The sequence below is a fragment of the Symphalangus syndactylus genome, chromosome 12 (genome assembly GCF_028878055.3).
Source record: "Symphalangus syndactylus isolate Jambi chromosome 12, NHGRI_mSymSyn1-v2.1_pri, whole genome shotgun sequence".
Lineage (NCBI taxonomy): Eukaryota > Metazoa > Chordata > Mammalia > Primates > Hylobatidae > Symphalangus > Symphalangus syndactylus.
In genome coordinates this window covers 137,251,304-137,278,860 of record NC_072441.2, presented here as the reverse complement: position 1 = coordinate 137,278,860, position 27,557 = coordinate 137,251,304, and the positions used below count along the sequence as shown (strand labels likewise).

General features: G+C 42.8%; 1 protein-coding gene across 9 annotated transcripts in view; it reads left to right on the top strand.

Moving 5' to 3' along the window:
• Window positions 1–27,557, top strand: part of SMAP2 (small ArfGAP2) — a 69,077-nt gene that overhangs the window by 15,237 nt on the left and 26,283 nt on the right. The window contains exons 1-2 of one of the 9 annotated variants that reach the window (XM_063627844.1): window positions 5,496–6,145; window positions 6,875–6,944. The exons of 2 other annotated variants lie outside the window; for them this stretch is intronic. In XM_063627844.1, coding sequence (XP_063483914.1) covers window positions 6,056–6,145; window positions 6,875–6,944 — 160 coding nt within the window. In that variant the 5' untranslated portion in view covers window positions 5,496–6,055. Of the gene's footprint in view, window positions 1–4,824; window positions 5,359–5,495; window positions 6,146–6,874; window positions 6,945–23,806; window positions 23,968–27,137; window positions 27,157–27,557 lie in introns of those variants that run through there. 6 more of the 9 variants (XM_063627845.1, XM_055255077.2, XM_055255084.2 and 3 more) reach the window with 6 other exon arrangements.

Genomic DNA, 27,557 nt, shown 5'->3' with positions numbered 1-27,557 from the left:
AATATATATATACGAAGGCAGAGCAAGATGGCCAAAAATAGAAGACCTCACCAATTGTCCTCCCCACAGGAACACCAAATTGAACAACTATCCACACAAAAAATCACCTTCATATGAACCAAAAATACAGTGAGTAATCACAGTACCTGGTTTTAACTTCATATTACAGAAAGAGACACTGAAGAGAGTACAAAAGACAGTCTTGAACTGCTGATGCCAGTACTCCCCCATTCCCCACCAGCAGCTGTGTGGATCAGAGAGAGAACTGGTGCGCTTGGGGGAAGGAGAGTGCAATGATTGTGGAACTTTGCATTAGAACTCAGTGCTGCCTTGTCACAGTGGAAAGCAACCCTGGGCAGAACTCAGCCGGTGCCCCCAGAGGCAGCATTTAGACCAGCTGTAGCCAGAGGGGGAAACACGAAGCTCACTAAGCTTAGTCTCACTAAGCTCATTTGCACGTGACAAATAACACAGAGCTCATAGTAAAACAGGGAGCATAATTATTCAGCTTTCTAAATGAACAAGTCATTCTATGAGTGTTATCCGGTATAGGTAAAGTGACTGGCCAGTGAATCAGAAACTGATGAACATACGGCTTAAGCGATTTTGATCTCTTAGCTATAAGATACACTAATGAGAGTTTCCTGTGGCAATAGTCCAGAAATGTTCACCACGCCTCTTTCTTGGTAGTAATGTGGGCATGTTACTACTGTGGCTTCTCTAGTATAGTGGTTTTTATTTTGTCCTTATTTATGTGAGTTAGGGTTTCAAAATACTCGGATTTAAAGAAAAAAAAGAGGCCAATCACGGTGGCTCACACCTGTAATCCCGGCACTTTGAGAGGCTGAGTGGGGAGGATTGTTTGAGGCCAGGAGTTTGAGACAGCTTGGGCAACATAGCCAGATCCTATTTCTACAAACAGAAAATAATTTATTAAAGAAAAATAAGATGGGCCAGGCTCAGTGATTCATGCCTGTAATCCCAGCACTTTGGGAGGCCAAGGCAGGAGGATCGCTTGATTCCAGGAGCTCAGGACCGACCTGGGCAACATGGTGAAACCCTGTCTCTACAAAAAATAACAAAATTAGCTGGACATGGTGGCGTATGCCTGTAGTCCCAGCTACTCAGGAGGCTGAGGTGGGAGGACTGCTTGAGTCTGGGAAGTCGAGGTTGCAGTGAGCTATGTTCGAGCCTCTGCACTCCAGCCTGGGTGACAAAGTGAGACCGTCTCCAAAAAAAAAAAAAAAAAAAAAAATGGTCCAAGGCTGTGGACATCCTCCACAGGGACATCAAGGTGCTGAAAAGCTCAATAAGAATAATAATTGGTCAAACTGCTGTCAAAGAAGTATGATGTCTTTTTAGCCTCAGAGTATCTGATCAAGCAGATCTCATGAATCTTGGCCCAGGCCTAAATAAGGTGGGTAAGTTCCCTTCCCTGCTGACACACAACAAAAACATGGTGGCTAAAGTGGATGAGGTGAAGTCCACAACCAAGTTTCAGATGAAGAAGGTGCTATGTCTGGCTGTGGCTGTTGGCCATGTGAAGCTGACAGACGATGAGCTTGTAAATAACATTCACCTGGCTGTCAACTTCCTAGTGTCATTACTCAAGAAAAATTGTCAAGACATTCGAGCTTTATATATTGAGAGCACTGTGGGCAAGCCCAGGCGCCCGTATTAAGCCACATTCTAGGCTCATGCCTGTAACCTCAGCACTTTGGGAGGCTAAGGTGTGAGGATCACTTTAGGCTATGAATTCAAGACCATCCTGAACAACAAAGCAAGACTCCATCTCTATTTCAAATAATTTTGTAAAAGGCACATTCTAATAAATTCTACTGCCACCAAAACAAAACAAAACAAAACAAAACAAAATAAAAACAATAAAGAGAAATTATCTGGAAGCTGAGTATGAAATGTGGTATCAGGATTCTTCAATTCATTCCAATTTTCTGAAATCCATTAGATACAGTGCAACCAAACTATGCTCAGTAGCCACTGGGACAGATAGAAAATTCTATAACTGGCCGGGCGCGGTGGCTCATGCCAGTAATCCTAGTACTTTGGGAGGCTGAGGTGGGCAGGTCACGAGGTCAGGAGATTGAGACCATCCTGGCTAACAGGGTGAAACCCTGTCTCTATTAAAATACAAAAAATTAGCTGGGATAGGTGACACGTGCCTGTAGTCCTAGCTGTTTGGGAGGCTGAGGCAGAAGAATTGCTTGAACCTGGGAGGTGGAGGTTGCAGTGAGCCGAGATCGCACCACTGCACTCCAGCCTGGCGACAGAGCGAAACTCAGTCTCAAAAAAAAAAAAAAAAGTCTATAACTAATGTGGAAACAGTTTTATGGTAAGATAACATGTGCATGATGGAACAGAGTGAACATTTTTGCAAGACTTGTCAAAGCAAAATTCAAGACTTCAAAAAAAATGTGTACTTGGGAAGAGCAGTTTGCTTTGTTTATATCCTCAGACCCTGGGCTATGCACTCACTTTACTCTGCTATTAGTAAAGATAATAAAAAGAGCTAATACTTGATGTATCTGTTAGGATAGGCTAGCTTATACAGTGGTAAACAAACAAACAAAACTCAATGGAAACACAATGCTTATTTCTTGCTTATGCTAAGTTATCCTCTATGGGCTGGCAGAGAGCTCTTGTTTATCAGCTACACAGAAATCCAGGCTAATAGAGCAAACAACATCTTCAGCGTCAATAGTTGCTATGCCAGAGGGAAAGAGAAGCAGAAGAGTCTCAAAGCAACAAATAAATGCTTCAGAGACAAAGTAATCCATCCTTTCTGCTCAAACTCATTGGTCTTTCCCAGTCACTTGAAGGCCAGGAAATAAAATCCTACCACGTGCTCGGAAGGCAAAACGCCAGAAATATTTAGTGAAGAGTGCTAATTGTCTATCATTCACTATGTGCCAAGGGCTGTTCTAATTATATTACAGGCATTATCTCAGCTAAGCCTCATAATAATCTTGTGAAATAGGTATTATTAATGTTAGCATCATTCCCATTTTATAGATGAAATAACTGAGGCACCGAGAGGATAAGTAACCTGCTCAAAGTCACACAGATAATAGGTGGTAAAAGCTGAGGATTTAAACTTAAAGCATTCTTGCCCGAGAGTCTGTGTGCTTAACCACAAAGCCATGAGATCTCTCACTAGATGGAAAAATTTGAGAAACACTGCCATAGGCAATGGAGAGCCACTAAAGGATTTTTTAAGCAGGAGAGTGTGAGTCAATCAGAATCGGCATTTAAAAGCTCCCTCTAGAGAGCACGGTGAAGGATTAATTTAACCAGATTTAGACTAAGGCAGGAAGGCTATTTGCAGAGTGAGGAGATGAAGATGGGGAGGGCTTGAACTAAGGTACAATCACCACTCACCACAATTAACTGGGTTTTGTTGTTGTTGTTTGAGACAGGGTAATGGGGTACATTGGGGGTTGGAGGGGTGGTTCTTACTGTGTTGCCCAGGCTGGATTCCAACTCCTGGGCTCAAGTGATGCTCTGGCTCCGGCATCCTGAGTAGCTAGGACTACAGGTATGTGCCACCACACCCAGTAACTAGTTAATCTTGACTGTCTGTTTCAACTGAAAAATGGTTATGGTAATACCTATTTGGATGGGTTTTCTCAGGAAAAACACCCCGATGAACTTGTGTGTTTTTAAAAGTCAAGTCCCCTAGGCATGGCTAGAAGGGAAGAGGCTTAGCGAGAAAATTCAATTGTTGTGATTAATAAAGTAATAGAAATGTTTAGTTTTCCTCTGATGAGATGAAGCTTTGAGGGGATCCTGGTCTTGGGAGAAAGTAAAGAAATGGAAGAGAGGGTTTCACTAGAGTTTAGATGACTCTTAGCATCTGCTTACTATCATCTCTGATTAATTATTTCCATGGCAGCCAGAGTGACCTTTTAAAACCACAAATCGGATCGTGCTGTTTCCCTCTCCCCTAGTACAGTGCCTGATACTTAGAAATTTCTCAGTAACATCGTGCTCAGTGAATGAATGAGTGGATGAAAACACAAGCCAGATGGCAGGTGGATCCCTAAGGAAAAGGACAGCCAATGATAAATTATCTGTAGCAAGGGTGGCTTTGGACAATGATGTTTAATAATCATTTTTAAGGAGTTGCCTGTTCTGTGCTATGCTTTAATCACTGTCCCCCACCCTTCCCAAAGAACGTTCAGTAAAAGTCTGCCACGCAAAACTCGCTGTTTTGTGAGAATTTAAGAAATGGAAGAAGAAACAAACTGTCTGGGCACCAGGCCAAACAATATCCAAAAAGGCAGGAGTCACCGAGGAGGGCTAATGAATATCAGTGGGAGCAGGTATTCCAAGTGAGAGGTGACCAGAGTCCTCTGAAAATTTGGGGAGGGGGAGACGTTCCTATATCCTGGGTTAGGGGCTTGCACACTTCTATTTGGCTGCTGGAAAAAACAAGCTGGAGGACTTTGGGGTATCAACAACCCTCAGGTTACATAAGGATGATAAGTAATTCATAGGGTTGTTGTGAGGCTTATGTTGGGATAATTCACGCAAAGCGCTTAACACAGTGCCTAGCACATAGTAAGAGCTCAGTAAATGTTAGGTGTTGTCTTCCTTCACTTTCTTCCATTCCCTCCACTCCCTTTCTACCAGGCTCCATTCATTCTCTTCCAAGGACACGCAGGGGGCGGGCCCACCCCTTCCCTCCGCCCCCACCCAAGCCCCGCCCCCCGCTTCTCCACGGATTGGTTCCCGAGAGGCGGAGCTGAAGGAAGAGCCCAGTGCGGCGCGGTGGGGGCGGGGCGCATGCGCGGGCTGGGCAGGGTGGAGGTGGGGAGGAAGAGCTGCCGGAAGTAGGCGGTGGAGGTGGTAGCGGAGCTGACGGCAGCTGCCAGGGAAACCGAGGCGCGGGACGCAAGGCCAGCAGACAGGCCGGCCAGAGGGTCATTTCTGCGTCCGGTACCCAGGAGGCTTGTGGTCTGCCTTTGCCTGGGCTGAGGGTCTCTGGCCCCGCAGCCTCTCTTGGACGCGGGCCTGTCCCTAAGCCCGCCAAGGGGCGCCGCGCCGAGGGGCTGCGGAGTGGGGAACGGACGCCCCCGACCCGGGAAGGGGGGTCCGGCGGGGCCGGAGGAGAGGGCTCTCCCCGCTCAGGAGGTGCCCCTGGGCGGGGGACCGGGAGTCCTCACCCCCGGACTGAGGCAGGGGTCTCTGGGGGCGAGGAGGGCGCGTCGCCCTCTGCCCCCGCCGGCACCCTGGCCATGACAGGCAAGTCGGTGAAGGACGTGGATCGGTACCAGGCTGTCCTGGCCAACCTGCTGCTGGAGGAGGATAACAAGTTTTGTGCGGATTGCCAGTCTAAAGGTAGCGCATCCCACCTGGCGGGCCAGGGGTCCAGCCGCGCCGGGGTGGTGGGGCTGGGCTGCGTGAAGAGGAGGTGTCTGAAGCTTAGGCCGCCCAGCTCGGCTTATAAGTGGTAACGCGTGCTGCGCTTGCAATGAGCCTGCTGGGCTTTCTGCAGCTGGGGGATTGGTATGGGGAGAGCTTGCGAGGGCGAGTGTGTGTGTGTCGGGGAGGGCGGAGGTGATGGTGCGGGTGGAAGTTGCCTGGCGTGTTCAGGTGAGAATGTCTGTATTTGAGGGCTCTGAATGAGTTCTGGGCCGGCTGTCCAGAGCTCCCAGCATGTCCCCAGCTGGGGATGAACTGCAGTGCGTGTGTGTGTGTGTGTGTGTGTGTGTGTGTGTGTGTGTGTGAGACAGAGAGAGCGAGAGAGAGAGAATGACGAGGAGGAGGAGGGAAGTGAGATGGCGGAGACGAAAACTGCTTAAATGATTTTTAAAGGTGGTGATTGTTGCTTTCTGCTATTTGGTTAGCAACTCCTGTCATTTTGCAGCCTTGCTAAGATCTGACAAGAGTGCTTAGGTAACTTTATTCTTCCCGGATGTGTGCAGTGGGAAACTGCCTTATGCAGTGACACAGTGCGGATTTCTAGGCAGTGTAGCCCTGGCTTGTAGAGTGCGTTGGAGGCCTATGTATGAGTGGTGGCAGAAACTAGCCGATTATGTCTGTAGTGCAGGATCCGTTTAATCAGTGGAGAGAGAAAGATGAAGTCGATGAATTCATTGCTTCCATGGTGATTACACTTCTAAAGGTGAAATATCATTGTAAATTGGCAGAGCCATTTAGTCTGTTTTCTGTGCCCTAGAAGATTCATGATTTGATACAATTAAAAGTCAGTACAATAGGAAATCTTGGTTATTAGTGAAATGTTGGCACTAGACATTTATACACGCTTCTATGAATCTTTTTTTTCCTGTATTTTCTAATTCTTTTGGCATATAATGGGAGGATTGGGAAAATTATTTTCCCTTTGGTTGGGGAGAAATGGATAGTTATATTTTGAGGGCGACTGTTAATTTACTTTTGTTCATAATGCAGTGGATTTGCCATGGTTGTTTGCCGTACAGCGTAGTGGGCATATACTATAAAACAAAGATTCAGTTATATTCGTATTTATCTATTTTGAGAAAGGAAGGACATATTTAATTGATGCTTTCACTTAATTACCTTCTATTTTTGAAGAATAAGGTTATAAAAGGAGAACAGGAGAGGGATACATAGACACCTAGTAATGTATTTTAGTGACCTCTACCAATAGATAAATGGAATGTGCCATTAGGAAAACAAATTCCTAGACTTCTTTCCTGAATTTTTGCATTAGCAATAATTCATTTTAAAAAGTATTTTAGAATCAATTTATGTTGAGTAGGTTAGTTTGCTGATTCTTGTTACATCTTCTGTTAGGTCTATTGGAAGATTCGGTTTATTTTAGGAGTGTATCTTGGCTTTATTCAAATTCCCTTATGTCCTCATTTGACAGATCTTGATTCACAGTGAAGCAACCCACTGGAGTGAGCATTGCTGCATTTGGAGAGTCAGATGCCATTTTGGTGACTAGAACCCCCCCCCCCCATTTCTCATATTACCCTTATACTTACTCATATTCCAATAAAATACAGTATATGGAAGAGAGAGGCTGATTCACTACTTCTTCCTCCAAATTTCCATTGCTTTTTATTTATTTTATTTTTTATTTTTATTTTTTGAGACAGAGTTTCGCTTTGTCGCCCAGGCTGGAGTGCAGTGGTGCAATCTCGGCTCACTGCAACGTCCGCCTCCTGGATTCAAGTGATTCTCCTGCCTCAGCCTCCCGAGTACCTGGGATTACAGGCGCCCGCCACCATGCCCAGATGATTTTTGTATTTTTAGTAGAGACAGGGTTTCACCATGTTGGCCAGGCTGGTCTCGAACTCCTGACCTCAGGTGATCCACCCTCCTCAGCCTTCCAAAGTGCTGGGATTACAGGCGTGAGCCACCGTGCCCAGCCCAAAATTTCCGTTGCTTTTTATTAATAAGCTTACTGGGGATCAGGTTATGAAATGTCAGTTAATTCTTAATGAGAACTAGTAACAGCTGGCTTGTAAACTTTATTAACTACTGTTGATGGTAGAATCCTGGATCCTCAAACAATTTCTTTTCAAAAGTTTGTTTTACATTTTACCGGGTGGCTTCAGGGACTTGGTCATTGTATTAAAAATGAGATGACAATGGGTCAGTCATCTTTCAATTATGACAAATAGGAATTTGTTGAGGCCTCTGTTTATCCAATTTATGAATTGTCTATCCCATTCCACCCCTCCAAGCCCTCTCACTCTTCTTTCCCTACTATTTTCTAATTTTGGTTGTCATAATGATCATTTGGACAACTATCAGATTGTTGAAGGAAAAGATGTTTGGATCAATAAATTGTTACCTGTTAGCGCTGATAAAAAATACATTTCATTGGAGGAGGAATTTAAAAAGTGTTGGCTAAAATGAGAATTGGGTTTCAGTTTATTTACCTGTATTCCTGTGTCCTTTCCTAAAAAATTGGAAGTTAATTGTATAGGATATGGTGAGTGATTGCTCATCTACTAATATCCAGTTAGATGATGTGGCATAGACTATCGACCTATGAGCAGGTATTTTTGCAATGTTCCAAAATATAACTCTTTGGCAATGACTTTTATTTTTAAATTCTTATACTTATTTAGGAACATTTATTAGATGACTTTTAAGGTAGGTGATTTAAACTTCAGAATAGAGGCTGGCTATGGTGGCTCAAATCTGTAATCCCAGCACTTTGAGAGGCCAAGAAGGGAGGATCACTTGAGTCCAGGAGTTCAAGACCAGCCTGGGCAACATAGTGTGACCTTGTCTCTACAAATAATTAAAAAAATAGCTGGGTGTGGTGGTGTGCATCTGTGGTCCCAGCTACTGAGGAGGCTGAGGCAGGAGGATCACCTGGGCACCTGAGCCCGGGAGGTCGAAGCTGCAGTGAGCCATGATCGAGTGCCACTGCACTCCAGCCTGGGTCAGAGAGCAAGAGCCTGTCTCAAAAACAAAACACAACAAATAAACATCAGAACAGAGAACAAGCATGTGTTCTTTTTACTTCGTACAAGTTTTGTTGATCCTGGGGTTTTTAACTCTCCTGGGCACAAGTCTTACCAGTTTCTGGGACCTCTAAGCCATTCCAGTAATTTCACTGTGGGAAAGGAAACTGCTTTGGGGCTGCCTATTGAAGAAATGCTATGATTTGCTCTAGGCTCAAGATGTGATTTCTTCATTACCCAAAACCCTGGGGTTAATGTGACTTTTAGGGTGAACTTTTGGACTGACTTAGGTAGTGATAGAACAGAGGACAAAACTACTGAAAATTCCGGTTATGTCAATGGTAACTCTGGCTGATTGAGGCTGGGTTCCATTTTTGGGTATGGATCATACGTCCTTTGTACTTGGGGTCATATTGGTCCAAGTTTTAACTTCTAGCTCAGCAGTTCCAGATTTTATCAGTGTGTCAGGAACAACTGCTAAGCCACCCCTTCAGAGACTGTTTTAAACTGGACACTATCTTATTTACCATGAAAGGATCTACGGTTGTCCTTTGGTATCCATGGGGGATTGGTTCCAGGAACCTTCTGGGGTACTAAAATCCACAGATGCTCAAGTCCCTGATACAAATGGTGTAGTGCTTGCCTGTAACTTATACACATCCTCCCTTATACTTTAAATCGTCTCTAGATTACTTATAATATCTAATATAATGTTAATGCTATGCCAGTAGTTGTTACTCTGTATCATTTAGGGAATAATGAGAAGGAAAAAAGTCTGCACATGTTCTGTACAGATGCAACCATCCATTTTTTACTGAATATTTTCTTTCCTTTTTATTTTTCCTAGAGACAGGGTCTTGCTCTGCCGCCCAGGCTGGAGTGCAATGGTGCGATTATAGCTTACTGTAGCCTCAGACTCCTGGGCTCAAGCTGTCCTCCCGCTTAGCCTCCCAAAGTGCTGGGACTACAGGCATGTGCCACGGGGCCCAGCCATTTTTTCGAATATTTTCAATCTGCAGTTGGTTGAATCCACAGATGCAGAACCCATTTCTAATGTAGAGCCGACTATACCTTTCTGATGACCTAAATATTTGTGTCCACTATTGGGACACTCCTTTCTTAGTGTCAAGGTTTGTGAGAAATTGAGAGCTGTTTGATGGGCAAAGATTTATTTATTTATTCATTTACAAGATATGGTGAGTGACTGCTTATCTATTAATATCCAGTTAGATGATGTGGCATAGACTATCGACCTATGAGCAGGTATTTTTGCAATGTTCCAAAATATAACTCTTTGGCAATGACTTTTATTTTTAAATTCTTATACTTATTTAGGAACATTTATTAGTTGACTTTTAAGGTATGTGATTTAAACTTCAGAATAGAAGCTGGGTGCGGTGGCTCAAATCTGTAATCCCAGCACTTTGAGAGGCCAATTGAGACAGGGTCTCACTATGTTTCTCAGGCTAGTTCTAACTCCTGGGCTGAAGCAGTCCTCCCATCTCAGCCTCCCAGAGTGCTGGGATTACAGGTGTGACACACCATACCTAGCAGAGCAAAGAGTTAAGAGTACAAAACATTTGATCATCTTGAGGAGTATTTACTTCAGACTGAAGCACCACATGAAATTCTAGAGTCCGACAGAAAGTGTAATAATTTTTTGCTTTTCCCTTCTTCTGCTACATCCTATCTCTGAAATGTTTCACCCCACCCAACCATTGCCTCTGTTCCAACTCCTGTTATATATTTTTAAATTTACATTTAAATGTACTTTTTGAATAGCACTTTCATGTAGTTCAAAATCCAAAAGGTCCAAAGGGGAATATGTACGGTATAAAATCATTCTGCTGTCCCTCATCTCTGAGCCACCATTTTCACTCCGTGGAAGTAACAATTGTTGGCAATTTCTTTTCTTTTCTTTTCTTTTTTTTTTTTTTTTGAGACAGAGTTTTGCTCTTGTCGCCCAGGCTGGAGTGCAATGGCGAGATCTTGGTTCACTGCAACCTCTCCCTCCTGGGTTCAACTGATTCTCCTGCCTCAGCCTCCCAAGTAGCTGGGCGCCCACCACCACGCCCAGCTAATTTTTGTATTTTTAGTAGAGATGGGGTTTCACCATGTTGGTCAGGCTGGCCTCGAACTCCTGGGCTCGGGTGATCCACCAGCCTCAGCTTCCCAAAGTGCTGGGATTACAGGTGTGAGCCACCACACCTAGTCCATTGCTGGCAATTTCTTACATGACTTTTAAGAGATAATGTATGCATAGACAAACAACTACATTTAAATATATTCCTTTGCAGTGCTTTTATGCAAATGGTAGAATATTACCCACAGCTCTTGGCATCTGCATTTTTCAATCAACAGAACATGGAGAGTGTTCACTTTCCATGCACACTGAGGAGTGCTTTGTTCTTTGAAGGTATTTGCTAAGGCTATGACCAAGTTATCTTGACTAAGTTGAAAGATATTCTTAAATGATTTGGAAGACACTGCTGTCTCTCTCTTTTTTTTTTTTTTTTTTTGAGGAGGAGTCTTGCTATGTGCAGTGGCACAATCTTGGCTCACTGCAAACTCCACCTCCCGGGTTCAAGTTCTCCTGCCTCAGCCTCCCGAGTAGCGGGGATTACAGGCACCTGACTAATTTTTATATTTTTAGCAGAGATAAGGTTTCACCATGTTGTCCAGGCTGGTCTGGAACTCCTGACCTCAAGTGATCTGCCCACCTTGGCCTCCCAAAATGCTGGGATTACAGGCATGAGCCACCATGCCCAGCGGACACTGCTGTCTTTGAAGGCATCTTAGAAAGTGTCCTAGGCCCATAGACACATATAAGCCTACCGTTAAGATGGCAGAGAGGCAGAGTAATGGAAGAGCCTGTAGACTTGGTATTGGAACAGCCAGTTAAATTCCTTTACTTTGCTTATTGCAGCTTGGTGACCTGATTCCACATACCACCTAACTTTCTCAGCTTAATTTTCCTAGTTTGGAAAATTAAAGTGCCTTGTAAACTAATGTGTTACACAAATGTCTGCATTATTTATTTTTACCATTGCCGATCATAAATTTTTTAATCTTGATTTTATTAGTTTTACTTTTGACTTTATTCCCTTTTAAGATAATCTGGTTACTGGAAGCCACAGTTAGAATGACTCACCCAGTAATTCCCTAGTCTTTAAGCCAAAACCATTTCCTATATATGGAGTTCTGGCATTTTTGCAAATGTGCTTTATGGTACCCTTGAGGATGGTCTCTGGATGTTTCCTGATTTCAAACTTGTATGAAAGATTAGACCAGGGAATTTCTTTTTTTTTTTCTTTCTTTTTTTTTTTTGAGACGGAGTCTCGCTGTCGCCCAGGCTGGAGTGAAGTGGCGCGATCTCGGCTCACTGCAAGCTCCGCCTCCCGGGTTCATGCCTTTCTCCTGCCTCAGCCTCCCGAGTAGCTGGAACTACAGGGGCCTGCCACCTCGCCCGGCTAATTTTTTGTATTTTTAGTAGAGACAGGGTTTCACCGTGTTAGCCAGGATGTTCTCGATCTCCTGACCTTGTGATCCGCCCGCCTCGGCCTCCCAAAGTGCTGGGATTACAGGCTTGAGCCACCGCGCCCGGCCTGGGAATTTCTTTGTGTAGAAATTTTCTCATAGTTCTCTTAAATTTTAACTCATGTACATTAATCTTTAGCTTTGCTTTACATTTGTTTTCTGTTGATAGCCAAGTCATTGCTTGTTAAATATTCCTTAGAAATGAACTTTCCTATCAATTTTAAATTATTTTAGCTGAATCTGTGGCACTTTTTATTTCTCTTTTGAGATGGAGTCTCGCTCTGTTGCCCAGGCTGGAGTGCAGTGGCGTGGTCTTGGCTCACTGCAACCTCCGCTTCCTGGGTTCAAGCGATTCTCCTGCCTCAGCCTCCCGAGTAGCTGGGATTAGAGACACCTGCCACCACACCCGGCTAATATTTTGTATTTTTAGTAGAGATGGGGTTTCATCATGTTGGCCAGGCTGGTCTCGAACTCCTGACCTCAGGTGATCGCCCACCTTAGCCTCCCAAAGTGCTGGGATTATAGGTGTGAGACACCACACCCAGCCTGTGGCACCTTTTAAAAAGTAAAAATTTCAGTGGCGCTAAACAACAGAAGGAGTTCTGCTTCCATTTCTAGTTGTTGAATGCCTTTCTCTTGCCAAGATCACATACATTTCTGGGTTTTTACAGCTAGTGCACTATAACTCTGACAGTCATGGTTAGATTGATAGTTTCACTGAAAGTGATTTATCAAAATCCCCATTAGATTGTCTTTTAATATCAACATATTAAACTTGTTCCCTGAGAGGTACTTTCCTATTTGTTCTCCTTGCCCTTTAAATATCATTTGGTGCCAGTGAGATGAAGAATGGAAAATGTAGTATCTTTTAGGGGAACTTTGCAAGCCTGAGATCCCCCACTACATATAGTCATTCAGAAAATGTTTCTTAAGCACTTACTACCTACTTTTTCTCAGACATTGTACCGGGACATATAGATTAAAAGAAAGGGTCTTTGGTCTCAAGGATTTTACAGTCTAATGGGGAAGCAGATGTGTACAAATATAAATGATGCAATATAGAAATTATTGTGGCATGGTATACAGGGAGAAATGAAAGCATTGAAGAAGGCAAAGACGTCTTCCTCAGGAAGTCATGGCTTCAAAGAGAAAAGTAGGCTGTGTCTTAAAGGATAAGCATGACTTTGCCAAGCGAATTTAGGGAACTTTGCATTCTAGGAAGAGGGAACAGAATGTGCAAAGCCTCGAAGGTGCACTGTTTTGTGTGTGTGCGTGTGGGGATTCTTTAGTATATTTTGACTGCATGTTGAGGAGTGATGAGGAGCAGAGTTTGACAGGTAGTCAGGATCCTGTAAGGTTAAAACCTGAGCTCTGTGGTTGACTTGCTTCGTGGCATTGAGATTTTGAATATGCACTATGCTTTAGACTTCCTGTTGTGTAAGAAGCCCAGAGTATTGTAGGTCCACCTGCTATTCACATGGGGTTATAAATATTGCAGGCATGAAACGCTTCCTGATCGCTGAATAGTAAGAAGAGTCTGAGCATGGTGCCCATTAAATTCTCCATTGAAATGTACCTTTGTGGGTACATTAAATTATTTTAGCATAAGTCTAGTGAAGTGCCAGCAGTAGATATTATGTTATTTCTGGAGCTCTTGATGTTGATTTTTGAGGCTGAACATGCTCTTAGCCTCAAGCAGGTCATATTTGGAATACCTGATGTGTGCTCCTGGTTGCTCAGTGCTTAGGATGCATAAACAGGCAGCTGCAGTCTCATCTCTCAGTATATATACTTTTCAGCAAATCTTTTTTTTCTAGATAAATCAGAAAACTACCTTTTTTCTGCATTTTTCATCTGATGTCATTATGGTATGTAGGTGGCAGCTTTCTTGGGCACAGTTGTCTATATAACTGTTCATCACATGAGTCATTGTCTGTTTCTGTTCTTCTGCCTGAAAATTCCATCTTGGAAATCGTGTCATGCAGTCGGTGACTGCGATATTCTACTTGTTATGTACACTGCCACTGGCTTTGTATGTTACGTTGATGGACTCTACCTGTGCTACAGAGAAGGGATAAAGTGACTTGTTAAATTGAGTCAGACTCAGTTCCTCCAAATGGTATTTCCTGTAAAAATGATGCCAAGCAAGAATCTGCAGAAAACATGCATATGCTTTACACTGTAAGCATACAGCGCCTATCTTTTGTTATTGGGTCTGCTTAAATCCTTATCACAGTTGTACTCCTGTTTGATCAAGTGGCCAGTTTAACTAGATACTAGCTTTGAAGAAGTTCTGTATTGGCCCCTGGAATGTGACAGTTCATACCACATTGAAAAGGTAAGAACCAAGTCTTTGTAGAGTAGAACACCTTAAAGTTAATCCACTTTTACCAAATTCCTCTATTGTTAAAGCAACAGTCCTGTATTGGCTAATTTTTAAAATCATAATGTGCCACACTTTATACATCCCTAGAATGTAAGCTAGAGGGCAGGGGCCTGTGCCTGTTTTGTTCACTGTAGTGTTCCCAGCACCTAGAACAGTGCTTGGCACAGACCAGGCTCTCAGTAAATATTTGTTTGAATGCATGAATTGATTTTGTCATCTGTAAATGTTTTGTTTCATATTAGAAGAGATCTTTTCTAGGTTATCTGAATAATTGTTTTAATTCTTAGGAAAGCTATTAATTTTCTGAAAAATAAGTTTTAAAATATGTTTGGAAGGCCCTATGTCAGTCAAGGACCAGTCAGAGGAACAGAAGCCACTGTTGGTCTTATAAGCAGAGGGAATTTAAAATAGGGAGTGGGTTACAAGGCTGCTAGAAGAGCCAAGAAGCTGAACAGGGGCTGGTGAGGCACCCAATCGATTAGCAATGCCTGGGAACTACTATGCCCGCAAGGAAAATAGACGGTGCACTGGTGTCACCAAGGGCTGGAAGTCCGAGTGGTCTGGTGTGAGCGGAAGCATGGAAAGAGGAGCTGTCTGGTGGCAGCTGGAAGTAGGCTGAGTGAGAGAGCGTATTACCCCTGGCTGCTCCCTGCTCCTGCCTCTTATCCTCATCAGTGCCTCCCATTGATGGAACTTATCCCGAAATCAGTTGGCAAAGGGAGCCTGGGAAATGTAGTTCTCTGTGATCAAGCGGAGCAAGGGAGGGATCCCAGCGCAAACAGGTAAAGACACAAAGGCGCTGAATTCTCCAAGATGTAATTTCTTTCCCCTTATAGTATTTGAATTATTTTGGACAAGAGAACAGAAGGGTTTTCCAGCAGATACAACATTGCGCGCTTCTAAAGGATCTCGACTGTTGCTGAAACAATTATTAGTCCCAGGAAGTAATGTAACAACTCAGTCATAGTTTATATACTTAGGGGGTATGACTAGGCAAATTGGCTCCTGTATTGAATATGTATTTGACTGTTGGCTGCTGCCAGGAGCAACTTATCGTTTGGTTACTCAGAAAATAAGTTCCCACCCTGTCAATTCTGGGAAGTCCTAGGTATGGTGTATCCACATTGAGTATATCTACAACTGGACAGCTTGAGTTAGTAACACAGAAGCCATACACAGAGAATGTTGAGGATTGCAGCCTTAAAACATGGTATAGCTCACTCCTTTTTTTTTTCTTTCATTTTTTTGTAGACAGAGTCTTGCTCTGTTGCCCAGGCTGGAGTGCTTTGATGCGATCTCAGCTCACTGACACCTCTGGCTCCCAGGTTCAAGTGATTCTCATGCCTCAGCCTTCCAAGTAGCTGGGATTGTAGGTGTGTGCCTCCATGCCCAGCTAATTATTTGTATTTTTAGTAGAGACAGGGTCTCACCACATTGGCCAGGCTGGTCTCAAACTCCTGGCCTCAAGTGAGCTACCCTCCTTGGCCTCCCAAAGTGCTGGGATTGCAGACGTGAGCCACCAAGCCCGGGCCTCAGCTCAGTGTTTTCTTTATAGTTAAGGTAACTGCAGTGTGGCTGTTTTATCTTGTGCTGCATGTCAGTTTAACTAGTCTTATTGATTTGTTTGTTTTACCCCACAACTTCAGATAAGTTTGCACTGGGTGAGGGAGGCAAGATCACTGGGTCTGTTTTCCTCTACCCTGACCTGAAAAAATATTTTGTCTTGTAAGGAATGTTGCTGCTGCTCCATTTAAGGGCAGAGCTTTCCAAGTCATGGCTACTTGTTTTCTACTTGATTATAAAAGTGTCTAATGAGTTATATGAGACAAGTTCAGCCCTTTCTAGAAGTGCTTTTTTTGTCAATCAGGTCACCTGCATTTGGGCCCTTGCTATATTAATGGAATTGGTGGAAGTAGGCCAGCAGTTTTCAGTGCAGTGTGAGTATGTTTGCTTTTAGGCTGTTACTTCCCACAGAGGCCACAGATAAAGGACTCTCGTTGTTTGAGTGAAGTTACCAACTGTAACAATTGCATAGGTTTCCTTGTTTCTTTCTTTTCTCCAAAAAACTCATTTCCTCTTGGCAGGTGTTACTGTAATTCACAGGTGTAATGAAAATGTAATTTGGGATTTGAAAAAGCCATCAGACTGCTTCCCAGAGTACTGGTTCTTTTCAACTGGTCCATTTCAACTTAAGAGGTCCATCTATGCATTTTTGAAGCTTCATATTTAATAAATATAATATTTCACTGCTGTATTTGACTATTCCATTTCCCACACTTTCTCCTTCCCTACCCTACTCTTCTGGATCCTGTGTTTCCCCACAGGCTTTGTGAATGCCGGTCCACTGATGGCTGAACTGCAGGTCTCTCCCCAGTGGAAAGCCCCAGAGATGAGCCAGATCTGCCTCAGCTGTGGCCATCCGTCAGCGTAAGGTTGCTCTGGTGGTCGTCTTCAGTTTGTGCAGCTCTTCCCCTTATCCCCCATCCTCCCTCATGTGTGGCTGAAGCTTGCCCTGGAATCCCACCTTTGTAGCATGTCACTGGGTAGTAGTAGAATTTTATTATTGTTGCTTTTTTTCATTTTCAATTAATGTTAAGTGATTCTCTGACAAATTTTGTTGACCATAGCCCTCTTTTCCCTTCAGTTTATAGATTTCCTATAGGGATTCTGGTTTGCTTTTAAATACATATAGAATACAGTTTATTTAAGTTCTGGATTTCATAAGCTTACTTGGAAAATACCTTTTTAAAAGAACATTTCAGGTCAAAGCTTCCAAAAAGAAATTTCTTAATCTGAAACAATGAGAACTGGGTTCCTCAGGCCTCATGTCATTTCCCCTCACCCACAAACCAAATGTGTAATGCTCTCATTTTATGGTGTATTGAAACAGTGAAGCAAATGTGAGAGGGAGAGGGACCTACCCTCAGCTGTAGCTGATAAGTGTGTCCTAGCATGGTGATTTGAGCAAATACAGCACCTTTTCTTTTCCTTTTCTTCAGATAGCCATGCTGTCTTTTACAGCAGTTGCTGGTGAGGGAAGACCATAAATCCCCAGGCCTCTACCACAGAGCTTACATCTTTAGATGTGGGTTTACATGTTAATCCTACAATGTTACTTCACCTCAGTGGTCTGAAGTGCATACACAGTACATTTTGTTGTTTAACTTCCTCTTTTCTTGTCAAACTGGAAGTCCCCAAATGTGTGGATTTAGAAATGAGTTCTCTAGTGTTTCTAGTTTTGAGTTAAGGAAATTTTGTCTTAATATTATTTAGGTGGTTGTTTTTGTTCTATACCTTCAAAAATAATTTCTTACAGAATTTTCTGTGTGAACTGGTGACATCATATGCTGTAGTGTAAAGCTTGTAGAGAAGGGGGCATTGGTGTCTTTTTGTTGTTGTTGACACTTTATCACTCCTTATAACTGACACAAACCCTGAGAAGAGAAACAGGAAGGAAACTCCCCGTTCTTACCATGATGCTTTTGTTCAAAATAGCTGAAAACAGCAGAGCTGACGGAAACCAATTTGAGTGTGACAGCTGATTTGAGAAAGAATGAATTAAGAGATTCAGGCTCTTCTGCTATGTTGAAATCATTTTTACTGAAAGATTAGCTGTTTGGAACAGGGATTGACTTTGTCTCCCTGAAAGTAGGCATGAAGAGTTCGGTTAGAGGAACCGTTACAGATGGAGGAGAAACTTAAGGAAAGGTCTTTCCTGTAGTGTGACTACAGTATTAACATTCCCAGATTATATGAAAGAGAAAGGAAGCTTCATTAAATGAAACACTGGAATCAGGAAGACTCCGGCTTGGCTCCTCTGAGCATTCTAACTTGTTCTGAGCCTAGTCTCAACAGAAGTAGTGTGACACAAGTGGCTCAGATCAAGGGTCCATATTACGGGCAGAGTAAAAATAGGTCCCAGTTTCATTAGACTTCTCATACATTTAAGGAAAAAAAGATTTGTTGCCATAGGAACAGACCAGTTGTTTTCTGTCTTGTGGGATTTTAGGAGCTGGGGAGATGGGGGGATCCCTGTGCTTATAATCTAAACATCAGTAAATGCTGGTTTTTTTTTTTTTTTTTGAGACGGAGTCTCGCTCTCTCACCCAGGCTGGAGTGCAGTGGCGCGATCTCGGCTCACTGCAAGCTCCGCCTCCCGGGTTCACGCCATTCTCCTGCCTCAGCCTCTCCGAGTAGCTGGGACTACGGGCGCCCGCCACCACGCCCGGCTAATTTTTTGTATTTTTAGTAGAGACAGGGTTTCACCGTGGTCTCGATCTCCTGACCTCATGATCCGCCCGCCTCGGCCTCCCAAAGTGCTGGGATTACAAGCGTGAGCCACTGCGCCCGGCCTAATGCTGGTTTTTTTAAAACAACAACAACAACCACTTTATCTTTTATGATTTTGAAACCTATCCATGATAAAAATCATTGGAAAGTATGAAAAATATAATGATGCTGGAGGTATTTTTCATAATTTTTTTTTTTTTTGGAGACAAGGTCTCTTGCTGCGTCGCCCAAGCTGGAGTACAGTGGCACGATCTCAGCTCACTGCAGCCTCTGTCTATCAGGCTTAAGCAGTTCTTCTGTCTCAGCCTTCATAGTAGCTGGGACTACAGGTGCACACCACCACACCCAGCTAATTTTTGTATTTTTAATACAGACAGGGATTTGCCATGTTTCCCAGGCTAGTCTTGAACTCCTGAGCTCACATCATCTGCCTGCCTCAGCCTGCCGGAGTGCCGGGATTACAGGCATCAACCACCATGCCCAGCCTTATTTTTCATAATTCTTATCACCCATTTACTTGAGCTTATACCATAATGATTTTATATCATTTTTTTGCTTAACATTTATTATAAGCTTATTTCATGACATTAAAAACATTTAAATACCTTTATTGTATCCCATCATTGGAATATGTCATTATTATCACTTGTCCAATTGTTAATATTTGAGTTTTCAATTTTTTAACAATACAAATAAGGAAGTATAAATTTTTGTGTTGTTGTTAGAGTGATGGGTTATTTATGTGTTCAGATTTGAGTAGTCAAGTGGGCCCTCTAATTTAAAAAGTTACCAAGGGGATTCTCTGGGTTGAGCCCACATGGAGATGGCTTTGCTATGGGCGTTATCATTCTGAACTGCTTCATTGCAGTAGATGTCTGCTGAGGCAAGGAATGGGGAATTCAGGAGAACCCTGGTTTCCCCATAAGGGACATAAGGAACAGCTTTATGGGTCATATCACAGCAAGATGGGCCGGCATTTTGACATTATATACCTGATGTGCGGAAATACCCTTGGGCCGTTGACTAGCATCTTATGTTGTTCATACGGTCCTCATTCACTTAAACTTAGTCCTCTAGGAAGGTGGATTAGAGGTCCTACATTAGTAGAAAGGAGGTAACAGCTACCGCATTATTATTTGTTTTGAAGAAGGGCCCTCCTTAGACTGGAGATGAGGACAGGGACTGTGTTTTCGTGTCTATCTGCATACCTAATGCACAGTGTCTGGCACATGGTGTCTATGTCCCTGTCATGAGCAGCATTATTCTATTAATGTGTGTTCAGGTCATATGCTTTGTTTTATTTTTTGATAGTCACCCTCATACTATTAGCCCAGATAGCTGAAGATCTGTGACACTCCAGGAAGCTGAGCAGGTGAATCTCATGGTTGCTTTGTGGTAATTGCTTCTCTGTGCCATTTCATTTCTGTGCTTCTGCCACCTGTGCTGCTTTGAACGCTGGAGCTAGACATGAAGCGAATCCTCTGCCCTCTCAGTAGGAGGTTTTGGTGTGACACATCATCTTGGGAAAAATGTAGCATGAAGTGTGAAACAGGAGGCTGAAATAGCAGTCCTTTAGCCCTTTTGTGGCATGGGAGTAAATATTTAGACATTGTTCTCAGGTGCTGTAGAATTTAATAACCTTGCAGCAGTTTTAGAAACTCTCCTTGTGCCCACTGGAACAGGTTTGTTTACTTTAAAGAATCTTACTTGGGCTCTTTTGAAATTGTGATGCACCCCCTCCACCCACTCCCCGCTCCCCCCTGCCCCCCCCCCCCACCAGACCTGCCCTGGGTTCATCTGCCTAATGTTCCCTCTGCAGGATCTTTCTATTCGCATGGCTGGTATCTTTGCCCCACCCCCTTGTGCCATATCTTTTGACCTCTACCTCATTGTGTTCTATTCTGAAACGCCTGGGTTTTGAAACATCGTGGTGAATGTTTTCTTTTTCAAAGGGCAAATCTCCATCTTTTGCTCTCCTCCCTTAAGCCAGGGCTGTTTTGGTGACTGCTATTCCGCACACCACTGGACTAACCAACCATCTGTACTTTGATCCCAGAATTCATTTTGATTCTGCTGTTTGTTTAGAACTGAAAACTTTCTAGCTTGTTTGGATGTGGTTGTGATTCAGTGAAACTGGCACTGATTTTCCATCTGTTTGCCATTGGTTGGGACTTCTCCAATGTGTTAGAAAAGCTGCTGTGCTGAGTTGTGAAAAGAAATTCACATGTCCGTGGTCTTGCACAAGGGCTCATTTGCTCACTTAGAAGGTTTTGTGTAAAGCCTCTGCCTGGGTGAAAGACATGAGCTTCCCTGGAAACAATTGAAAAACATTTTCTGCCTGGCCACGCAGTCTTGAACTCTAGTAGGTTACGCTGTTTTTCCCTTCTGGGCTTCTTTTTGAGGAAGGGGAGTGTGGCTGGGAAGAAGTCTTCATAATCAGTCTCAGATTCCCAGCAGCAGAGAGTGAATTGTATGTTGTAATAATAAAAAAAAGAACACCTAAAGAACAAGATATCAATTTAGTGACCATTATTGAGCATCTACTATGTATAACACACATTTGGGTGTGTAAAGGTGATTCTAATTTCAGTCCAGCTGATCCTTTCTTCTGTGAACTTGGGCAAATGACTTGACCTCTCTAGGCCTTAGTTTCTCCAACTGTGCTTACACTACATCATTCCTAAGGTTGGTTACAATTTTAGAATTTTGTACTCTAAACGTTTATCTGTTTGTTACAGAACAAGAGAAGAGGCTTTTCCACAAAATTGACCTATTCTTATGTCTCACTTCAAACTAAATGGCTTAAAAATGGTTCCTCTAGAGCAGGATTTCTCAACCTCAGGCTATTGACATTTTGGGTGATTCCTTGTTGTGGGCACTGTCCAGGGCATTTTAGAATGTTTAGAAGCCAGCATTCCTGTCCTCTGCCCACTAGATGCCAGAAGCACTTCCCCACCCCTCTGCCAGTTGTGACAACCAAAAATGTCTCTAGACATCAGCATTGCCCCTTGAGGGGAAATTGTTTCTGTTGGGAGCCATTGGTTTAGAGGGACAAAGATGGGACTATTTGAATATGGGCTGTTTTTAATATCAGTTTTCATATTGTTACACTATTGCTTATTACCTGTTTAATCAGTAAGCATGCATTAAGTGTATACTATACACAGATGAATGCCGACACTTGATTATGAGGGACTTTAATGACCATGTCAAGTTTTTAAATGTTGAGTCCACCTGGCCAACTTTGAAATGATTGCCCAGCTGTTAGCTCAGCAGACCCCACACGCCTACACCCACCAGCCTGCTGTTAGCCTTGGTCAGGTTAATGATTGAAATGTATGAAAGCATTCACTGGCAAAGGCTATCAGGCAGCAACCTAGGAAGGCCCTGGGATTGTGAGTTATGGATCAGGACTGGGTCTTGTGCATCCAGAATCTGGTGTTATGATAGTTATCCCTTCAGCTTCCCAAAGGAAAAAAATCCCTCGTCAATGTGGTGGAGTGAGGAATCTATCCTAGGGATGGAGGATGAAGAGCAATCTCACTGGACAATGACCACATCACCCTTTTTAGTAGCTTCTTCTAAACATAGGCCCCTTCCCTCCTGCAGTAGGCAGGCTCACTTTGCACCTTTAGTTTTTGTTTTGTTTTTGTTTTTAAATATATGAGTAGATACTGGTTGTTGCAAAGAGGCAGTTAACCTGAAGTAACCTAAAAATGTAAAGAACTGAATGTCCCCAGGAAATGAAGACAGTAACTTGAGAACCAAGTTTGCATATATTACCTGAAGTGAGGTCACTAGGAAATTGGTTTAATTATAATATCAAGTTTTGAAATATCAGGTCCACCTGGCTGACTTTGAAATGATTTCCCCAGCTGTTAGCTCAGCAGTCCCTCTCTGCACACCAACTCCACCCAGCCTGTTGTTAGCCGTTGAAGTGGTGATTGAAATGCATTAGATTGCCCGAGAAATCTAATCTTTGGACTTGCTGCATTTGCTATAAAATATCAGTTTAGGTTTAATGACTTTGAATTTGCTTCCAGTACCCCGAGATTTTCTCATCTGTTTCAAATTCACATTCTTCACTCGGTTGGGTGCAGAATGGTGCTTCTCGCTGATTGGGGTAGAGTGTGTTCTGTGAGCATCTTTGCTGGGATGCTCTGGGATTCCAAAGCCATGATTCAGACACTTGAGCCTGTGTCAGTCCCTATCCTTAGGTCCTGGCAGGCTCCGTGTTCCATTCCAGCTGAGCCTTTGCTGGAGTAATTACCCACATGGAGTCTTCAAGCCAAACAATTGTTTGTACTGAGATAGTCTCACTGTTTGGCTCCTAATGAAATAATCTCTTTCCTGCCCTCAATGAAAGCAGCTATTTTTTGTGTCCTCCCTCCCCTATTCAGAGAAGCCATGTCTCATCCACCACTCTTCCAGCTTATTCATAAATGCTTTAAGCAGGGTCTTTGTGTAAAGGAAATTGGCTAGAGTTGAAATATCATAGGCTAACCAGGAGACAAGGAGCATTAAGGACACCCTTTCCCTTGACTTTCTATTTAGGGTATTTAAATTACCTTTGTGTGATTTTCTGTAATAAGTGATCTAAAACTTAAATCCACATAAGCAAAATACTCATACTAGGTTTTTAAAAAGTATACTAAATTAGGCCGGGCACAGTGGCTCATGCCTGTAATCCCAGCACGTTGGGAGGCCGAGGCGGGTGCATCACTAGGTCAGGAGACCGAGTGAAACCCTGCCGTCTCTACTAAAAATACAAAAAATTAGCTGGGTATGGTGGCATGCACCTGTAGTCCCAGATACTCGGGAGACTGAAGCAAGAGAATAGCTTGAACCCGGGAGGCAGAGGTTGCAGTGAGCCGAGATCACACCACTGCACTCCAGCCTGGGTGACAGAGCGTGAATCCATCTCAAAAAAAAAAAAAAAAGTATACTAAATTAGTATACTTTTATTGTTGTTGTTACCTAAAGGAGCTCTCAAAAATAAAAGCTGGCCAGGTGTGGTAGCACATGCCTGTAGTCCCAGCTACTCGAGAAGCTGAGGTGGAAGGATTGCTTGAGCGTAGGAGATTGAGGCTGCACTGCACTCTAGCTTGGGCAACAAAGCAAGACCCTATCTTAGAAGAACAAACAAATCCAACAATAGAACAACCACAAATGAGTGAGTACAGCAGGAGAGGCAGCAGAGTGCTGTGGGAGTTGGAATAGGAAGGAGAAAAGGCTTCATGGGGAAAGTGGGCAGAGCAAGATTTGCACAAAAAGATATTTTGCAAATAGAGGAAATAGGCCCTGTAAAGCTATTTGTGAGAGACTGTAAGTTGATCAACAAAGTGTAAGTAGTTCTTCTGTTTTTTTTTTTTTTTTTTTTTTTTTGAGAGAGTCTTGCTCTGTCACCCAGGCTGGAGTGCAGTGGCTCAATCTTGGCTCACTGCAACCTCCGCCTCCCAGGTTCAAGCGATTCTCCTGCCTCAACCTCCCGAATAGTTAGAATTACAGGCGTGAGCCACAATGCCTGGCTAATTTTTGTATTTTTAGTAGAAATGGGGTTTCAGCATGTTGGCCAGGCTCATCTTGAACCCCTGACCGCAGGTGATCCACTGGCCTTAGCATCCCAAAGTGCTGGGATTACAGGCGTGAGGCACTGTGCCCGGCCTGTTCTAACCTTTCTAAGGAGTATTTGCGTGAACAGAACCAATGAGTTTCTTCAAATTAACTTCTGACAATAGTCTAAGTGGTCTCCATTTTCTGATTCACCCTTTTTTCCAATTCCAAGTTGCCATTATCCATGTAATTGGCTCTAAAGAGAGCAAGCAAATCTATCTTCTCCAGCAGTTTCAGTCATAGATTTTTAGCTGGCTCTCTATCATTTGTAACTGAGTTCATTCATATGTTCATTTTCAAGAATTTTTTCCTTCAGTTCCAGAACTCTTTGCTTCCATCCTGTGGTTTCTTGGGAGCACAGTTCTAAGCTTTCTTAAGATAAGTGTTTCAATCACACCATCTACCATTTGCCTCAGAAGTTGTTCTCCTCTTGTGCAGTGTGTTTAGGTGTTTGGGGCACCAATCACTAGGGATTGGAAGGATTTTGATGAATCTTCAAGTAACCATGTCTTGAAGGTTAGCCATCATCAGTTCACTCCATGAAATGAAAACTTAAGGGGGTCCACTTTTGCTCTTTTTTGAAGAAGTCTATTGTCCTCAAAGGAAGAGGTGGACCTGTTCAGATTTTTAAGTTTTGTCTTATTCAGTGTTTGTAACATCAAGGGACTGGCCTCTAACGGAAGCAACTGGGGACTTCATTGGCTTATGCAATCAGTCTCATCTCACTGACTTTACAAGGTTCTTCAATACTGGCAGAAAATCTCTTGGCTAGCCCTTTCTCCCTCCTTAAAATGTGTTGGCTCTTTACTATAAAAACAATCATAGCAGCACATACCAGAATCTCCTAGGGAAACCCCCAAAGACTTGGGCCTTGTCTCAGCTCTCAGACATTACCACCAAGAGAACTGCATAGCTTCCCCAGGACCTACTGGAAAGAATTCTTTTTTATGACGATAAAATTGACAGATGAAAATTGTATATGTTTACAGTATACAATGTGGTGTTTTGATATATGTGTACATTGATTTTTGTGGCAGTCAGGAGGTCCTCTAGTTGGAACAGGGACTCACCACACCCAAGAGTCCTTCTGTCTGTATCCCATCCCCAAATCAGAAAAAGGCCTGTGGGTCTCTGCGGGTAGTAGTCACTCTCTCAGATTTCTCTGTGAGTCAGGAACATGACAAGTGGCATCTATACACAGTTTAAGAGGAAGTGATGTCATTGTTGGTGTATAGAAGTGAGAAGAGGAGTAATGAGAATTAAAGACCCAGATCACGGGAGAATTTAAGCCATACTTAGAAGTTTGGAGTTCAGATGATGGTGGGGGGTCCAGTGACATAGCTTTGAATGGGGTGATGACATTATCAGAACATATGTTGGCAGAATGTCCTTTTCAAAGCCAACACAAAGTCCAAACTAGGATCTCATTCTTTCCCTCCTGAAGTCACCTGGGGAATTGAGTTGATAATAATGATACAGGATGACTGATTGATAGTTCTTTATTCCCAGAAACATCACCTAAGTGTACACTAGGTACCTTCCACTGCTGGGAGAGACAACAAGGAAGAGTCACAGTAAATCCCTACCTGTTAATAATAAACCAATGGCCAGGCCCAGTGGCTCATGCCTGTAATCCCAGTACTTTGGGAGGCCAAGGTGGGAAGATCACTTGAGCCCAAGAGTTCAAAACCAGTCTGGGCAACATAGCAAGACCTCACCTCTACAAAATAATAATAATAATAATAATAAAAACCAAGAAAGTAAGATTAATGTGGAGCCAAATTTACTGAAAGTTAATTGCCTTCCCTTCAACCTTTTCGGAGTAGTTTAATGAATTTTTGAGATACAGTTACTATCTTTTAGAAGAGGTAGATTTGAGATAATCTGGTTAAGGTATATTGACTTGTCAGAGAGGTATATTGACTTGTCTAAAGTCACACAGGAAATTAGTGCTGTAGTTTAGATAATCCGTATCTTTAGCTCTGTAGATAAGAAGGGCCAGTTAAATAACATGAGAAAGATGAAGAGTGCCTCCTTCCTGTCTCCTAGTAGACCTCAGTCTGCTTTCCTGTTGATTTCTTTGTGTTACAGGCTTTAATGTTTTTTGAGAAAAGCCATTTTAAGTTAACTGCTGAATTAGTTTTAGACATAGATTGACTAATCATTTCATTAGTGAGTACTTAGCAGTGTTCTACTTCCCTTAACGTCCTTTTTCTGGTTACCCGGTAGGAAGATAATGTTGCTTTGCTTCGTCTCCGTTGATAATCACAGCAGTCTGTCTAATTGCTATGTCTGTTCTATCATTGAGCTCCTGGATTAAGTTGGTTCAGCGGGCTTGTATTTTGGTTGAGTATGTAAGTGGCTGCTCTCTTCTGCTAGAATCTCCAAACCTCCATCTTTATCTTGCATACTTTGATATATTATATAAGTATGGGGGGAGTAAAAAGCAGCACCAGGATATCAAAATTGTAGGAAGACAGATTCATGGGACTCCGTATAAGGAAGGCCTCGCTAATAGTCGGTGCCGTCTAATAGACAAACCGACTCCCTTTTGAAATGGTACATAACTGACTTAGCATTGGACAAGCCAAGTGATCACCCCTAGAAGGAGGCTGCATTCAGTGGGAGGCTGGACCCAAGAGGACTTCTAAAGTCCTTTCCACCTCTGATTTTCTAATTTTAAATTTCTTGGTGTAGGATTTACCTTTATTCTCTAACCAGTCTCAGACATGTTTTAATTTTCTTTGTCTCAGACATTTTTAAGCTTAACTTACGCTCTTTTTTCAACTGTACAAATGTGGACAGTGTTTCTTTTTTACAAACGGAAACAACGTTATTGCAAGATGGCCCAGATGGAAAGCGACTTCTCCTGCAAGTGTTCTGAAAGCAGAGGTTGATTGCGTAAGCCTTTATTTTGGTCTCATGGTTCCTTAAAATGTTTATACTTACAGAAGTTCAAAGTTACTGTTATTGTTATTTTGGAATAAGGAACTTGATGAACTCTGTTTTGTGTAGATGAAAACATAGAGGTAAACATACCTCTCAGCAGCCCTACATAATTTTTCCAAGATCCCACTGGTGTTCCTGTGTATTCTTCCTTTTCAGTGAATCAGAGAATGGAGGGATGTAATGAGTGGAACTGAGGTAACTGGCACTAGATTTGTTCTTAAAACAAATACTGCTGCTTTTTTTACTTTGACTTCCAAATTTTGGGTCAGAGTTAATGACAAGCTCTGTCACGTAGAATTAATCTCTTATAAAATCTGAGTTTGTTGATTTAGGTTTTTCTTTATGTGTATGTT